Raw genomic sequence first — 17,375 nt, 5'->3', positions numbered from 1 at the left:
GCTGGGATCGCGGGGGTCCTGCTCAGATCCTGTCGGTCCTGCTGGGATCCCATGGGTCCTGCTGGGATCTTGGGGTCCTGCTGGGATCCTGCGGGTGCTGCTTGGATCCCGTGGTCCTCCTGGGATCCCGTGGTCCTGCTGGGATCCCATCGGTCCTCCTGGGATCTCGTGGTCCTGCTGGGATCCCATGGGTCCTGCTGGGATCCCGTCGGTCCTGCTGGGATCCTGTGGCTCCTGCTGGGATCCCGTGGTCCTGCTGGGATCCCATCAGTCCTGCTGGGATCCCGTGGCTCCTGCTGGGATCCCTTGGCTCCTGCTGGGATCCTGTGGCTCCTGCTGGGATCCCATCAGTCCTGCTGGGATCCCGCGGTCCTGCTGGGATCCCGTGGCTCCTGCTGGGATCTTGTGGCTCCTGCTGGGATCCCGTCGGTCCTGCTGGGACCGTGAAGAAGCACTGCACCGCTGAGGCAAAGCCGACGCGCTTCACCTCCCACCTTACACAGGAGCTCGCGATTTTACTGGAAACCCGCGGGGTTTTTGCAGCAAAGCTTTCCCGCCAGCCTCACACCTGGTTTGCAAGAATTTCACCCCAAACCGGTTATTATACGCTGAATTTAGGGCACAATACGATTTAACGGGAGGCGCAGCAGACTAGAGGAAAATGATCTTGCAGGTCTCCGAACGGATATTCTATATAGTAAATATATAGTTATTGTATGTATTATTAGTCATTATAGTATATTATTCTATTATCGTATACAGTAAATCGCAACGTAGAGGCGCCAGGTGTGGGATGCCCCAGACTCCGTAGGTGCGATATAGGGTTTCTGGATGCACCTACGGCTCCCTTCGCTGGTCAATACTATAGGCGAAGGGAGCTGGCGGGTGATGGGCTCAGGTGGGGACCTACACGTTTTATATAGGGTCACGGCAGAGAAAAGGGAGACCCGGGTTTGTAAGCGCATCTCCACACCGTGTAGGTACAAAGATCTTCTCTACGGGTGATTTCATCGCTTCTCCGTCAAAGAGACGCTGAGAAAGGGGATGGCCCATGACTTCCTAACCAAGGAGAGCTTCTCCCTGCGCACACCTGGAATATCAGGGACAGTGCCTTAAAAAAAAAAACAATTAAAAAAAAAAATCTCAGCTACAAGTAATCGTGACTTGATCGCGTGCAGAAAAAACCGTAAATTGGGTTTGCCGGTGCTTCAAAACCTGGATTTCACGATGCTGAAAGGACTCGACGACACAGACAGGAGGAGAACTAGAGCCGGGCAAGAAAAACATGCGTGGACACAAGCACAGCCCTGTACCGGAGAGAGACGCCGAAAAACTGCCAGGGGAAGGGAAAAGCAAATAAAAAGCAAAATAATTAAAGTCGTTTGAGTCGGCTTTACGAGCCTTTTCTTGTTCCTCGGTGTTTTAGATGAAAAGTTGTTCTGAAAACGGTATGAGGTCCCTCTACCCAGAAAGATGATGATTCTCAATAATAAATGGGGGAAGACTCAGGGGATTTCGTAAATGTTACTGGTTTGAATTTGCACTCGCTGTCCGGGTGATGGCAGCACAGAAATGTTTTCTCTTCCAACAGACGTTCAACGGCAACTACCCAAGTCCGATTTCTTCTCTATTACCCAGAAAACTGGTCCCCAAGCCCTTTGAGGGTCCACCGTCAAAATCCCTGGCCATCTCCTGCCCATTTTTCCTCGGAAAATAACCTGTTCGGATCCCAGCAGGACCAGTCCGAGGCTGAGACAAAAAGAGACGCGAGGATTCCCAGCGTTCCAGAAGGGTCGCGGGATGCTCGCGCCAGCTCGCGGGCAGTAAATACGGTCAAAGCATCTTTTTTTTTGGGGTGACACAAGCTCGGCGATGCTCCTGCACGTGACCTTTGCCTCGGTATCGCACAGCGTTTGGGTTAAAAGAATGAGAATGATACCAGATCGAGACGAGAGACGTTTAAAATTAAGAAGGGGCTCCCGAAAGCGGACGCGCGCCTGCTGAGGTGCCGTTGAGATCAAGTCACGGCCAGGATGTTCTCAGCCCTTTGATGAATAAGCCGAAGGCGTCAGCAGCCGACGTCGAGCCTGGGGAACGGTTGATACCCCCAAAAAATGAGCTAATGAAATCCTGGAGGGCACGAAAAGGCTGTTTTACCTCTAGTCGCAGTCACATCCACGTCCAGTTACGGCGTGCGCAGTTATCGATGTGAAAAACCGGAGAGGGTTCACGGAAGAGCTGTAAAGGAGGACTAAGAGATTGGAAAAAAATCCTTATAGTGAAAGAATTCGATTATTACGGGGAACACAGATTTAAAAACCAGGGAGCCTTCAATATAACAAAGTTATTTAAAGAGGAGACGGTGCTGCGGAGTTCAGAACAGAAAGGTATCAGGAAAATAGCAAACTCGGCAGCTACTTAGCGCGCTCCTCCTCTGAAGAGCCAGCAGAGATTTTTTTTTTTTTTACTCTATATGAGATGTTCTTCTGCGAGACAGACCGTAAATAAAGGAATCGGTGGTTGAACGGCGCTTTTATATTACGTAGCAGAGAGAGGATTGGATTCAGTGAGCAAAACGGTACTTTTTGATCCTGTAAAATACGAATCCGGGAGCAAAGCTTCAAAAAAAAAAAAAAAGCCTACATCGTTAACACAAGGTATCGCCAGACACAAATACAGAACAGAATTTTACCGATTTTTAACCTTAAATAGGGTTCAAAATGCTGCGGTTCAACTTTACGCAGAGCCTAAAGCGTGCAGGTTAATATTTCAGCCCTGAAAAAGAGCAAGATAAGGTAAATTAATCAGTCTGGCCGCAAAAAAAGGGGTTTCTGGGGCTCTGGCGAGCACGGGTCAGGTCTGCACAAAGTGAATTCGTCTTCGGGGAGCCGCGTTCCACCTCGCCTGGGGTAACGCATCCTTCCGAAGGACGGTGAAAGCTCGTCAAGCATCATTATCTATCCCCAATCATTGCAAAATTAATAAATGAGGCGTGGGAATTGTAACTTGAGGAAGTTCTACGGAGGACAGCGGTGGGTTGCGATGCTCGGAACCGTTTTCGGACGCTCTCCGCGCTGGGATTCCCCCGTCGGGTCTGGGCTGCCACGTTGCGATCGGTTCCTCTGGGGTCACCGATGCTTTTCGAACACAACGCGGCTTTTTTATGGTTTCGTGTCCGGGAGGACGTGAAAAGCGGCTGTGAAACTCAGAGAGGTCTGGTACGACAGAGTTCGTGCTGCTTTTTCACAGCTGTACTTTACCCTCGAGGTATTGCGGGGGATATCTCATCATCTCGGCTCCCCGACAGCAAAAATTAAACAAATTACTATCGCTCTCAGCTTTTTCACCTTCGTGAAAAGCTCCTTTCCCTGCTTTCCTTCCCTGGAAAAGCCACGGAACGGCGGCGTTTCACCAGCGCTATAAATGCACGTGCCTCAGCAGTGCTGTATTTACCGCAAAGTCTGTCCCCAACACTCCTCCTCCCCCAAAAAGCGACGCCCAGAGGCTACGGACGAGGGGCTTTTAAGACCTTGCCCAGCCCTGCTGGGTCTCCGGAGAGAGTCTCACGCAGATAGGCAAGAGCACGAGGCAGCCCCCCTCCTTCCCACCCGATTTTAGACGCTTTACGCAATAAAACGAGGCACTGAGAACCCCAACGACCCCAGCAATCCCACGGCTGGGTTTAATTAACGCCCCAATTAAACACCCCAATTTCTGTAGGATGAAACCGGATCCAGGGCCGGCGGTCGAGACGCCGCGTGAAGCCGAGCGCGGCTTAAGCGCGAGCGTGGCTTAAGCGCGAGCGTTGCACGGAGAAGCGCCATACCTGCTTCCTTCCTCGCGCGTCCTCTTCCTTTCGTCTGGGCTATAACGATTTCCGTTTCCTCCTGGGTCATTTCGGAGATTTTCTGCAGGAAAAGCTTTTCTAGAGCTTCTGCCATTAAGACTATGTCATCCCCTGGCTGGAGGAAAAAACAGATATGATAAATTAGGCAAAGCATATATGGAAATATATGCCTTTATAAATATATATATATAAAATTTCTCTCTGGAAATACTTCCAGAGAAGAGGAGTTATGGTTTTTACTCTCCTCAGCGCTGCTATTCCCATTACGGTACAGCAGAAAGGCGTACGGGACGCTGTCCCAAGCGCCGAATACGCGGACAAATCCTCACCCTAAAGCCTTATGTTTTATAGGCGAAACCAGACGATGGGCAGGGACGTCACCAAGCAGATGCATCGGAGAATAAACCCACGCAAGGTGTTACCCGCATGCGGCAAAGGCTGTTTTCCGAACGAAGGGAGGGAGGAAAACAAGAGGGGAAAAAGGAAGAGCTGGATTAAGGCCAGCCGGTCACTTCCACCACGCGAGATCCCCCCGCCTTGGTGGGTCTCGTGGAAGAGGTCTCTCCATAAAGCATCAGGGTAGGGGGGAAGAAGAGCTCGGCACGGGCTTGCAAGGCAATTTCCTCCCCCAAAAAAGGAGGTTTTTAAGGAGGAAGTTGACTGTTCTGCGCCTTTAGTCGTTGCTAAAGCAGCATCAAGCGGTCCTGACAGATCCGGAGGAGAAGCCTGTATTCGCAAAGGTCAAGGAGAACACAAAGGAGGACGCCTAGAGAGGATGAGATCTTCTGCCCGGGGGCGCCCTGCAGCACCGCAGGCGAGAAGAGACAGGAGATACGAAGGTTTCAAGTTGTCTTGTGGACAGTAATAAAATTTGGCAGAGAGGGAAGGGCAGGCAGCAACAGAACAAGAGTCCGGATTGCTGCGAAGACGATAAACCAACGGCCATGGCTGTCACGACACGGTGACGCCAAGAGAAGGCAGCTCCAGCTCTGCCGTCGCCACGAGGACGGTTAAAACCACGCTTGCCCATCGGACGGCATGCACAAACCCGCCCGGCTGATGGTTCGCAGGCTCCGTGCGGTCCAAGAGATGTTTCTTTAGTTTAGATGATTTTCCGTCTTCCAGCTCGGAGGAGAGCGGTGCAGATCAGGGAGGAAGCTGGCAGGGGTAAGAGACCGTGGTGGGAGAACGCGCCAGAAGACTTCAAGGCATCTATGAATAATTTGAAGCCTTAAAGAGCCTACCCTCGGTCCAGTTGCATCACGCTGGCTCAAACCAGAAAACAGCCAAGGAGATGGTTTTGAAGGACCAGAACCGCTAATGACGATTTATTTGGAACAAACGAGAAAGGTCTTGCGCAATATTTCCCAGAAGAGGAGGAAAAGAAGGTCAAAGCAGACGAGGGTGAAGCAACGGGGACGGAGAGAGAAGACCCGTGAGAAACGAAGAGCAGAAACCGCACGGGAATCGAAACTCTGGGGCAAGCGGTGGAAAGGGCGGAGGCGGTCGGGGAAGGAAAAGGCTGGAGGGAAGGCTGAGGCTCCGACCGCGCCTCGCCGACTTCGAGGCCGGCAGTAAACCCTTCGTTTGCGTTTGTGGCCCTTTTGCTACTTAAGAAGATAACGAGCGAGCATCTTGCGCTCCGTACAGCCCGGTACCACCTCTGAGAACCTTCTCCAACTCTCCAAGCTCCACCATCACCCCCAGGTTTTGGCCGACACGGGTCACCGTCCCACCACCACCGTTTGTGGAAATGCCCTGGGATGCTCCTCATCCCTCCGGATATTCTTTCCTGCACCCCAGGCGGTTGCACAACTGTTTATAAAATGGTTTTCAGGATGTTCCTCACTGTCTGGAGGAGAATATTCTACAACGAGGTCAGGGTCAGGCATGACAAACTCGACGCGCTGCTCTGTATTATCCCTGGTTTTTTCCCTACCGGATTTCAGAGTTTCAAACCAGCCTTAAGCCGGCTTCTTAACAAAGCTCGAGAAAATACGAAGCACGGACCTACTTCTCAAGTATTTCTTTGATAACGGTTCGTGGCTTTGCTCAAGTCAGAGCCTTAAGAAAACCTTAAAAACTTCCTTTTAAGAGGAAAAAAAAAAAAAAAAAAAAAAAAGAAACGATGCCTAGACTGAAGAGATCTGCTAATAATTCTTCCGGGAGGGAAGGCTGCTACGCCAGCCCTGCCTGCGTCTGGCTTCTCGGCAGAAGACAAGACGTGCCTGAGCTCCCATCGGTTTAATCCCGTTTGTTTTCCTAAAGAAGCTGATCTCGGCGGTGGTTCCTTTTAAGGCCTGTTCGAAGAAGCAACGCCTGCGTTTCCGTGCCGGTCCAACGAGGACGTGGAAGATTTCCCTTGGAAAAATGCAGATTGGGGAACTTTTCGTACCTTATTGTAGATGTAGCAGTTTGTAAACATCGTGTTAAAATCCTGGATACATTCTTGAGCGTTCCAGTAGTAGTTATTCTCCAAGCGTTTCTTTATTGTTCCCATATCCATCGGAGTTTTAATTATCTTATAATAATCCTGCAAAGGGCAAAGAGGGAGACGTCAGCGTGGGAACTCAAACATCAGCCAAGCACACGTTTGCACGGAGTTTAAGGACCGGGATTCTCCCATCCCATCCCCGGACCCAGCTGGGGGAGATCCTCCAAGCCCAGCGGACATTTAACTGCCAGACTTAGTTCCCATCCGCCTCTCAGCTGGGATTTTTAATTAAACAGAAGGACAAACCTGTGGCAGAGGAGTCATTTACCCCCAGAGGCACAAAAATTTCCTGCTTCTGGGTTTTCGGTTGGCAACGGTGTTGAGAAATTCCCAAAAATCTTACGGGAAATGAATGACCCTTCGCAGGAGGTCACACGAATGCAGCGACGGGAGAAGTGGGGAACTGAGATTTACCTCAGCCCCTTAAACGCATTAATACAAAAGAAGTTGTTTCTATTTTTAGGCATAACGTTCAGGAAAAAAAAAAAAAAAAAAGGGCTGGAAACGCCGTTGCTACAGAGCCGACGCTCTCCACGTGCAACAGGGAGCTCGCTGCTACCACGAAGAAATTAAATAGCCTAACGCCCAGGTAAGAGATCCTATATTTAGAGCTATTATATCTGAAAGGTAGAACGGACAAGGGAGGTGCGTGTTACGCAGAAACATCTCACTCGAGGGAGGGAGGGAACAAACCTTCTTCTGGGAAGGGTCCAAACCAGAGGTGCAGCAGAGACGTTGCTGCGATTTCCTATAATAAATCATCTCTAAATTACGCTTCAATTTTTGCGAACTCCTTGGGTTTTATTCTAACTCCTCCTGGTGATGGTGCCGGGCTGAGGCAGGGAGCAGGCCATGGGAAGGGCTGCACCGTTCCCCTTCCCGCCCGTGATGCACCGGGCCGGACACCGGCGGGCAGCGAGACAACCCTCCTGCAGCAGGAGAAGGCTTCCCTGCCAGTTGAAAATCACAGAATCGTTTAGGTGGGAAAAGACCTTTAAGATCGAGTCCAACCACAAACCCAACACCCACTCCAACCGCTGAACCACGTCCCTGAGCACCTCATCCAGGCGTCTTCTGAACACCTCCAGGGGTGGGGACTCGACCCCTCCCTGGTCCAAGGCTTTCAGTGAAGAAATTTTTCCTAAAATCCAATCTAAACCTCCCCAACGCAACTTGAGGGCGTTTCCTCTCCTCCTATCGCTTCTTCCTTGGGAAGAGACCGACCCCCCCCTCGCTCCAACCTCCTTCCAGGTGGTTGTAGAGCGATGAGGTCTCCCCTCACCTCCTCTTCTCCAGGCTGAACACCCCCAGTCCCTCAGCCGCTCCCCATCAGACTTGTGCTCCAGGCCCTTCCCCAGCTCCGTTGCCCTCCTCTGGACACGCTCCAGCCCCTCCATGTCCTTCTTGTGGTGAGGGGCCCAGAACTGAACCCAGGATTCGAGGTGCGGCCTCTCCAGTGCCCAGCACAGGGGCACGGTCACCTCTGCTCCTGCTGGCCACACGACTGCTGACACAGGCCAGGATGCCCTTGGCCACCTGGGCACGCGGCCGGCTCCTGTCCAGCTGTCGACCAGCACCCCAGGTCCTTTTCCTCTGGTCCTTCCCAGCCGCTCTTCCCCCACCTGCAGCGTTGTGGGGTTGTGGTGGCCCAAGTGCAGGACCCGGCACTTGGCCTTGTTGGCCCTCACACGTTGGCCTGGGCCCACGGACCCAGCCTGCCCAGGTCCCTCTGCGGACCCTTCCCACCCTCCAGAACCCTTCCTCAGCACAGGACAGACGTGGACCTGTTGGAGCAGGTCCAGAGGAGGCCACAAAAATGATCAGGAGGATGGAACACCTCCGCCGTGAGGAAAGGCTGCGAGAGTTGGGGGTGTTCAGCCTGGAGAGGAGAAGGCTTCGGGGAGACCTTCTTGTGACCTTTCAGCACTTGAAGGGGGTTTTAAGTAAAGATGGCGGCAAACTTTTTAGCAGGGCCTGTTGCGACAGGACAAGGGGGAACGGTTTTAAACTGAAAGAGGGGAGATTTAGACCAGATCTAAGGAAGAAATTTGTTACGCTGAGGGTGGTGAGACCCCGGCACAGGTTGCCCAGAGAGGTGGTGGATGCCCCATCCCTGGAAACGCTCAAGGTCAGGTCGGACGGGGCTCTGGGCAACCTGCTCTGGGTGAAGATGTCCCTGCTCGTGGTAGGAGGGTTGGACTGGATGACCTTGAGAGGTCCTTTCCGACCCAAACTATTCTGTGATTCAATGATTCTAACTCTCCCGCCCAACTCGGGTGTTGCCTGCAAACTTACGGAGGGTGCACGCGATCCCCTCGATTTACCGCAAATTAACCTCAAATTGGCGTCCCTTATGAAACGGCTCCTGTGTTACCCACGGCGCTGCACGGCATGGGAAGCGCAGCGGCTGTTTGAGTACTCGGATGCTCCGTGAAAGGCTCCGAGTGTTTTCACCTCAAAAAAAGACTCTGCTGGTAGAGCAGCCGAGATCAAGGAAGGGTTTAAGCAAGGCACGGAAAAACACGCTGGGCTTTGGGGAGTAAGGCAGAGCCCGAGTCGAGAGATGATTTGCTTAGTAATCTTTGATGCTTAATCATTTTTGGTGCTTAGTTAAGTTTTAGTGCTTAATAATTTCTGGTGCTTAGTAATTTTTAGTGCTTAGTAATTTTTAGTGCTTAGTAATTTTTAGTACTTAATAATTTTTAGTGCTTAATAATTTTTAGTGCTTAGTAATTTTTAGCGCTTAATAATTTTTGGTGCTTGGCTGAGGGACAGAGGACTGCAGACTCGCCCTCCCTGACTCCTGAAATATTCCTACTTTCTTCTCCGCATCCTGGCGGAAAGAGGAGGGTGGTAAAGGGCAAAGCAGTAGCTGAGCCAGTAGAGATTCCTCCTCGTGCGTCTATTTTCTAAAAGATCATAGAATCATGCAATCATTTAGGTTGGAAAAACACTCGATCATCGAGTCCAACCGTTAGATCATTGTGTCCAACCGCTGGATCATCGAGTCCAAACGTTGGATCATCGAGTCCAACTGTGGGATCATCGAGTCCAAATGTTGGATCATTGAGTCCAACTGCTAGATCACCGAGTCCAACCGTTGGATCACCGAGTCCAACCGTTGGATCACCGAGTCCAACCACTAGATCATCGAGTCCAACCGTTAGATCATTGTGTCCAACCGCTGGATCATCGAATCCAACCGTTGGATCATCGAGTCCAAACGTTGGATCATCGAGTCCAACTGCTAGATCACCGAGTCCAACCGCTAGATCACCGAGTCCAACCGTTGGATCATCGAGTCCAACCGTTGGATCACCGAGTCCAACCGTTGGATCATCGAGTCCAACCGTTGGATCATCGAGTCCAACCATTAAAGATGGATTCTGTGAGTTGAGGAGAAGGGTGGACCCCAACGGTCTCACCCCTTCCACCGAGAACCGTCGCCTGGTCTCTCGACCTCTACTTACAGGGAGGTTCAGCTTGACGGCGTCCACGGGCTGCTGGAAAGGCCACGCAAACTGGTGCTTCCATAGCGTCTTCAGCACCACCTTGAGCAGATACTGCAGCTGGTTGGTCTGTCGCTTGGGTTTGTTGGGGTTGGAGGTCTCCGGCGGAGGGGGATTAACGCCTACAGCACTGCCTTGTTGGGGTTGAGCCTGTGACTGCGTCGTAGACATTTGGGTGGTTTCTAGTCCATCCCCCATCACCGGCAAATTTCTCAGTCTCGTTCCAGGGCCGCTCTCCGCCGACATGCTATTGATCCCATTGCATTCCTCACCGGACACCCTGCAACGCAAGGAGAAGGGAGACGACGTCGCTTCAACCCCGGGTTGCTTAAAAATAACCTGACGGACCTCCGCCAGACTAGCTCGGGCAACTAGACCTTGCGCCCCGCTCGCTTAGTGACAGCATTCTGTTGTCCCAACAAATGACATCAGCATTCCGCATCCCGGGGTAAGAAAGGACATTCCGAGGCAATTTGCCGTCTCTTCCACGCCAGGCGTCGGCGTTGCCTCTCCGCTCCTTAGCGAGCGTGAGTTTTATCCCTGTTCTTGCCTAATCCGGTCAATGAGGACTCCAATGGTCTCCATAAAGAGCCCTCGTTGCCTCACAAACGAGGCTCTAACGAGCAAAATGCCGCTCGCTCTCGGCAGGTACCAGCTTCAGCTCCAGGGTTGGGTTCGCCAACACCGGGAAGAGAAGTTAAGTCGGTGTTGGCCAACTTTTAGCTCCGGCTAAAGGAGCTCCGGCTAAAGGGTGACACATTTATCTCCTTTCGGCTTCTCGGTAGCCCCCACCCCACCCCCACAGGTCAGCTCACCCCGATTTAATGCCAAAATCTGCCTTTTTAGGTGAACGTTGAGCTTCCCCGGGATGCTTCAGCTGAACCATGCCGTGGACAGACCCACATTTAATTCACGCTATCTGCTTGCGGTAGATAATTTAGGTTGACAGTAACTTTAGGTAGTTAATTTAAGTAGATAATCGTTAAGTAGTTAATTTAGGTAGATAATCTAAGTAGGTAATAACTTTAGGTAGTTAATAGTCTAGGTAAATAGTAACTTTAGGCAGTTAATTTAAGTAGATAATTTAGGTAGATAATCTTTAGGTAGATCATCTAGGTAGATCATCTAGGTAGACAATCGTTAGGTAGACAATCGTTAGGTAGACAATTGTTAGGTAGACAATCTAGGCACATGATCTTTAGGTAGATGATCTTTAGGTAGATGATCTTAAAGGAGATAATCTTGAAGTAGATAACCTAGGTAGATAATCTTAAAGTAGATAACTAGGTAGATAATTTAGATAATCTTTAGGTAGATAATTTAGATAATCTTTAGGTAGATAATTTAGATAATCTTTAGGTAGATAATTTAAATATCATTCTGAAGACCAGAAACTTGGGAAAAAAGGCATTTCTGCTGAGCCTACAGACTTCTCCCAGGGCGTATTCCAGAGCTCTCCAAAGACCACACGCAGCCCGTCCGTCTTCTTAAGTTACAGCTGCGTGAAGGGGTCACCACCGAGCCAGGACCCCACCACCACGCGGTGAATCCCCACCCTCGCTGGGCGCATGGGACCTTCCTCGTGTCAAGACACCCTCCGTGACCTGCGTCCTTCGTCTAATTTAACGCTAAGCACACGTAGCACAGGTTAAGCTTAAGACATGCAGCTATTAATTAGAGAAGACCACCATATATTGTGCGAGATGAGGTAAGAGCCTCGTTATTCACCCGTTTCCAGTGACGCCCGGGGGAAAGCGAGGAAGAAAACGTTTCCCACCTCTCCACCCGTGGGGTTATCGAGCGCTTTCTCAGCTGGGGCAGAACTGATTGGGTTTAGGACAGCCCTGCGTGATCTGGAAAGAACCCCACTCGGCGCCGAGGCATTAACCTCGGCAGAGCAAACTTCTGCACGTATATTTGGCCTTGAGTCAGTATATAGCTTTATATAGGTATGTATATGCTCACGACAGGCAGCTGGACACAGGTTTGGGGTTTTTATTCTGCTGCCGTAGAGCAGCCCCGTGTCTCCGGTCGTGGTCTGGACGCGCAGACGTGGTCTCCGCACGTACGGCAGCAAGGGACGAAGAGCCAGAGAGATGAAGCATCTGTGCGATTTTACCTGCCACGTCCCTCAACTGCTTCCGAGTCCCCGTAAAACCTCAGCCGGACTTAAACCCCTGCTTAAAGTCTGCGGTCCGTTGCTTTTACTGGTCTCAAACCAACACCGACCCGCTAACACGCCAGGGCAACATCAGATTTTGGTCTTTAGATGGTGGGGTTTAACTTTTCAGGGCTCCAAGCGAGTTGAAGCGTCGCTCAAGCGGCAAGATGGCTGCGGCAGCCTCCCTTCGTTCACCCGGGATATTTTACGGGAGATTTTATAGCTGTGGATACAGGAGTATCACGTCCGGAGAGCTGTTAGCTCAGTGAAACCCCTCGACTCCCAGCTTTCATTTTGCTCCCCATTTTCCTCCCCGTCAGCCGGGGAGATTTAACTCGAACGCGACACAATTTAGAGGCAATTTGGATTTCCCTCTCTTGCAAAATTCCTTGAATTTCGCTTCGGGGTGGTGCTGATTCCTCTAAGTCGCGTACAAAAGGGAAGCTCTCAAGTGATAAACTGTTCTTATCGAGTGGTGGCCAAGCGAAAGGAATCCTCTTTACTCACTGCAAGGGGCTACATTACCTTGTAGGATACATTGCCATATAATTTTGCCCCAGAAAATGATGCAGAGTCAGAAGTTGCTTGGCTTGTCCATCTATCTTCCGTGGCTTCAGGCACAAATGCCTTTAGATACTGTATCTGATGAAACAAACAAAGCAATTAATCTGAGGCATCAACCCAAGGCATCAGAAATGAAGGCTACCTCCAGAGAATTATCTATTTTTTTTAACGTATATCAATAGTCCAGCGAAGCAAAGGAGTCTACGGACACCTACGGAAAAACGAGGACCCGGCACTGGTATTTTAAGTTTTTCCCAGGCTTTTTTCCACCTTTAGGGCAAGCTCCTGCCTGAAATTTCATCGTTTCAAGGACTGCGACCGACCGATTTCCTTCTGCTCCCTCGCAATACAACAGCTCTCCCGGAGCACGGCCGTAAGAGGAGACCAAGGAGTTGTGATTTTTTTTTTAACGAGAAGGGAAAACGTTTCAGCATCGGTTTAATTTCTTCCCCTTCCACTTAGAAGCGAAAGCTCTAGCCACCCGTCCGGGCGCTTGAGTATTAGATCAGATTTACCCTTTTATTTTCACTTATTTCATTTATCCCTTATCTTTTTCACTGTCGGCTTGCTCCGTCGGAGGGATCCTACCTCCTCTTGGGTTTTCACTCTAGCGACTTTCTTTTTTTTAACGGATTAGCTGGAAATACACCAATTTACATCATCCTCCTCCTCCCTCCCCCAATAAAAGGATGCTTCGACCCTCTCCCCTGCCCTGGCGGTTACGTTACGCCTCCTCTCTTATTTTATCGCCCCACCTATGTGCCAAAATACCAGAAAAAAATGAAGAAAATTCCAATTTTTAACACTTGCTCAGCCTGCCTGGATGGGCCAAGGGTTCCGCAGCCCGACGGGACCGAAAGGCGAGCGTGGTCTCGCCCGCAGCAGCATCGCCCCAACCCCGCCCCCAGCCTCATCTCTCGCCAGAAATACGGGTATCCCCGCCGTGTGCGGGGCCGGGATATTCCCAGGAAAAAAATACAGTTATCGGTACGGAGAATCTTCTCCGACACGGAAGACGAACGTCGGGGAGTTCAAAGAAATGGGGTTCGATAGCCCCGCGTCTCCTCTGCAGTTAAAAATTGGGAGCCAAATCAGACGGAAGAGCTGCAGGACGGAGAACGTAAACCCAGATTTCACTGTACAGCAAGGTATAACCTATAAATCTAATCTATATCATAGGTTGCGCTATAGATTGGAAATCTGTATTACAGATTAGAAATCTAATCTGTATTACAGATTATGCCTCGTTCAGGTTTTCTTAATCTACAGATTAAGATGCTGCTACATTTGGGTTTTCGTAATCTGATCTATATCACAGATTAGAAACCTAATCCCTGTTAGATCAGGAATCTAATCTGCGTTACAGATTGTGCTATGGATAGTACTACATTAGGGTTTTCTTAATCTATAGATTAAGATGGTGCTACATTCGGGTTTTCTTAATCTAATCCGCATTATAGATTCGAAATCTAATCTCTACTCTAATCTGTATTATACATTGTGCTATAGGTGGTGCTACGTTCGGGTTTTCTTGATTTCTCAGGATTAAGAAAACCCGAACGTTGCACCACCTTCATCTATAGATTAAGAAAATAATTAACAAGAAGAAAATAATTAATCTGTAGATTAAGAAAAGCCGCACGCAGCACCATCTCAAGACGCGGAGACCAGAAAGCCTTCGTTAACTTTACCGACAAGAGGCAGACCAACGTACTCCACGTCGTACCTTCTCGTTCGGCCGAAGACGACGCATTTATTCATGGCAATGTGGGAAAACGGGGAAAAACGCTTACTTGATTACCATGATTAATATTTACGCGCTTCGTTAAGTAAAGGTATAAGCGAGATGCGGGACGACGGACCCCGCTGGGATGGTATTTAGCGCGGAGAGGCTCAACTTCACCAGGACCGCGCTCCCTGCGCTTGGCCGGATTCACGCGATTTTAATGCCGCCTGCCAAAAAAAATCCTGTTTTTTTTTCCCCCGGGGAAGAGGCGGGAAGGGAAAGGGCTGTAATGCGGCGTGGGAGCCGGCAGAGGGAACTGCCAGGCCAGGAGGAGCCCAAGACCTGCAGAAGGACCCCTCCTTCTTCTACCCTAAAGCTGAGCTGGGGGAGATGGGGATGGGGGGGAGCAGAGATGATATTGGGGGAAAAAAGTGGAGAAATGGGTCTGGAAAATTCACCGTATTGATGGGATAAAAGGGAATGCGGCCACGGGTCCGGAGGAGGTCAGCTCTAGAGGACACCAAGAGATGGGGACCGGCCGCGCCGGCCGGAGGAATCACAAGAGAATAAATTCGACGGCTTTGCCGGGCGCGAGGCCGCGGTGGGGACGCCGAAAGCAGAGGAACCCCTCGCTCTACCGAGGGAAAAACCAAGTGTTGCCCAAAATCCAGCCTGCCCAAGCAGCGACGTGGGCGAAGCCTTGCCGACGGGGTCCCGAGGATGGAGGAAGGTGACGTGGTCGAGTGACGGAGGACAGCGGAGGAGGAGGGATCGTGGGCACGGTCGGTTTGGGAATATTTTCCAGTTGAAAAGCAAGAGAAATTAATAACCGGGAACACACGGCGGGTTGTCACAGCACCAGCCTCCGAAAAACATCCTAAACGGGGCAAAAAAAATCTCCCAAAGATTTGCAGAGGGTGGTGAAAGCAAGGAAACCATCAGAAAATGCTGCTTTTTATTTGGGCAGATGGATTATTTCAGCCTGGCTTAAAAGGGCAGATGTTTGAGACGGAAATAAGAGGCAGATCCGCATGAGCGGAGCTGCCGGAAAAGAAACCGCATCGAGGATTCGCTCGATCAGGGCCGTATCCATCAAAAAGGGGGAAAACCTGAAGACGACTCTACCACCCACCTCAGAGGAGCGACCGAGAAAGATCCTCCGAGGTCTGAACACGAGAGCGGCTGCATTCGCAAGAAGCCACCCTAAACGCTCCTCTCTTGCCTCAGCCTAAACAAAAAAGATTTAGAAATTAATCTTGAAAAAAGCCGCCCGAGAAACGAGCGCTATCAAGTAATAAGGTGATTTTTGAGGTTTTTTCTGTTAAACGAGTTACTTTGAGGTTATCTGTCCGTCCTGGAGAGAGCTGCTGAAGAGGAAAATGGATTTTACTCTATTTTGAGTTGCTGATGTTTAACCGAAAAGGTTAAAACCAACTATTTCTATCACGCAGACACAGGTTACAGCAACGTTTGCAGCGCTGGATTCACCTATAGCAATTTTACCCTAATTTCAGTAAAAGAGAAATACTTAAATCCCGCTTTTAGAAGACACATGAGGTTTAGGATGCCCAAGCAGCAAAAGGAAGCCGGTACGGTCTCGCTGGACCCCAGCACGTGCAAGCAGAAGCTGGGGCAGGTGTGAGCATGGATTATCGACCGAATTTAATCCTAAACCCGGTTTCTGCTCCGATAACCGGACCTTATCACCGCTGCTCCGCTCTCCACGCTGACCAGCTAACTAGGCGTGCACGTGTACGCCCAAAATCAGCGCGATTCGGTGGGCAAGAAGCAAAATCGGCTTCTAAAAATTGAGCAGAAAAAGCATCACAGCCGAGAAGGGACTAAAAATGAAGCGATCTGCTTGACGGCGTTTATTCGTGCTCCGGAGTGAGATGATCCGCTCCTCGGGGGTTATCGGGAAGCGATCAGTAAGTACGAACCAAATAGGATCTACGTCGTCCTCCGGTTTCGGGCTGAACGTCTCCCTTCTGTAAATCTCTTCGCTGCCGTCCCCTGGGGTGCTCGCCCCGCAGCGCCGAGTCGCTCTGCCCGCAAAACTCAACTTTGCAACCCTTCGCCGCACACAAAAGCCGCATTTTAAAGCAAAAATAAAGCCGTGGGTTTCTTCTGCGGGCGTGCAGGAGGAGGGAAGGGCTGGAATTTGGTTTGTAAAGGTAAAGCCAAGCCCCAAAATCCAAGACAGAGGTGGTATTGCAGGAAAAGCGCAGAGCTATGAAACATAAAACTGAAATTCATGGTTAAATTGCATCATTACGGATCCCACCCCAGGATATATTATCTAGAAATAGCCTGGAAAAGGCAGCTAGGCTGGAAAATCCAGCAAATTTGTGGTGGCCAGCAGTCCCTTTAATTCTGACCCTGCTGAGCCAGGAGCCGGGGGATCAACCCACCCAACGGGGACCACCCCACGCCTCCGACGCACAAAAGGGAAGGGAGCGAGGCGACGTTAACAGCTACCGGCGCATCAAACGCTTCCTAACCTGCGAATGCTTAGTTTAAGACTTAATTAACGATGTTTTAGCCTGTTTTAGTGGATGCCTTCGGTGAACGTTGCCGGGAAAACGCAGCGGCTTCCTCCTGACCCGTGTCGTGGACGTTCAGCTGATGTTGTTAAAATTACACCCGGAGCCTTCCCGGCGTCCAGCCCAGCACGCGCTGCTCCCCGCGGGGATCATTTTCCAACAAATCGACTTTGCCACTTAAAATTTCATCTGAAAATGCCCAAGAAGCGGTTTGCTGCATGACTAAGTGTTATTTTTGTTTGGGTACGTATAGGGCGATGAATACGGGAGAGGACTGACGAGTTCTGTTTGCTCCTCATGAGCTGCTTGGCGGCGCTTTAAAATGATATTTAAATCCCAGCTCACAGAGTTTCTCTCTCCTCCCCTCCTTCGTACGGATCCCACCACCCTCGATTTTCAGGAGCCGCATCTTGAAGCCGCAACCTGGGCCAGAAAACTCAGGCGAGGGGAAAATTCCCCCCCCCCCAAATTCAGGCAGGGTGGAGGAAACTGAATTCGCCCCGTCCCCAAAACTCAACGACGTCCCCAAAA

The 17,375-nt window shown here is 50.5% G+C and overlaps 1 protein-coding gene across 10 annotated transcripts in view; it reads right to left on the bottom strand.

Annotated features, from left to right (window-relative positions):
• BRD4 (bromodomain containing 4) overlaps positions 1–17,375 on the bottom strand; it is a 63,304-nt gene that overhangs the window by 38,659 nt on the left and 7,270 nt on the right. For 5 of the 10 annotated variants that reach the window (XR_012670492.1, XM_075134200.1, XM_075134198.1 and 2 more), the window contains exons 2-4: positions 9,812–10,130; positions 6,243–6,380; positions 3,827–3,962 (exon numbers count right to left, since the gene is read on the bottom strand). Coding sequence is in view for 8 of the 10 variants with exons in the window: in XM_075134200.1 (XP_074990301.1) it covers positions 3,827–3,962; positions 6,243–6,380; positions 9,812–10,096 (559 nt within the window). In the remaining 2 variants the exon portion in view is untranslated. Of the gene's footprint in view, positions 1–2,157; positions 2,232–3,826; positions 3,963–6,242; positions 6,381–9,811; positions 10,131–12,536; positions 12,654–14,437; positions 14,529–15,433; positions 15,530–17,375 lie in introns of those variants that run through there. The other 5 variants (XM_075134194.1, XM_075134195.1, XM_075134193.1 and 2 more) reach the window with 5 other exon arrangements.

This window comes from Calonectris borealis, chromosome 31 (genome assembly GCF_964195595.1).
Source record: "Calonectris borealis chromosome 31, bCalBor7.hap1.2, whole genome shotgun sequence".
NCBI classification, from domain to species: Eukaryota; Metazoa; Chordata; class Aves; order Procellariiformes; family Procellariidae; genus Calonectris; species Calonectris borealis.
This window is presented reverse-complemented; position numbering and strand designations above follow the sequence as displayed.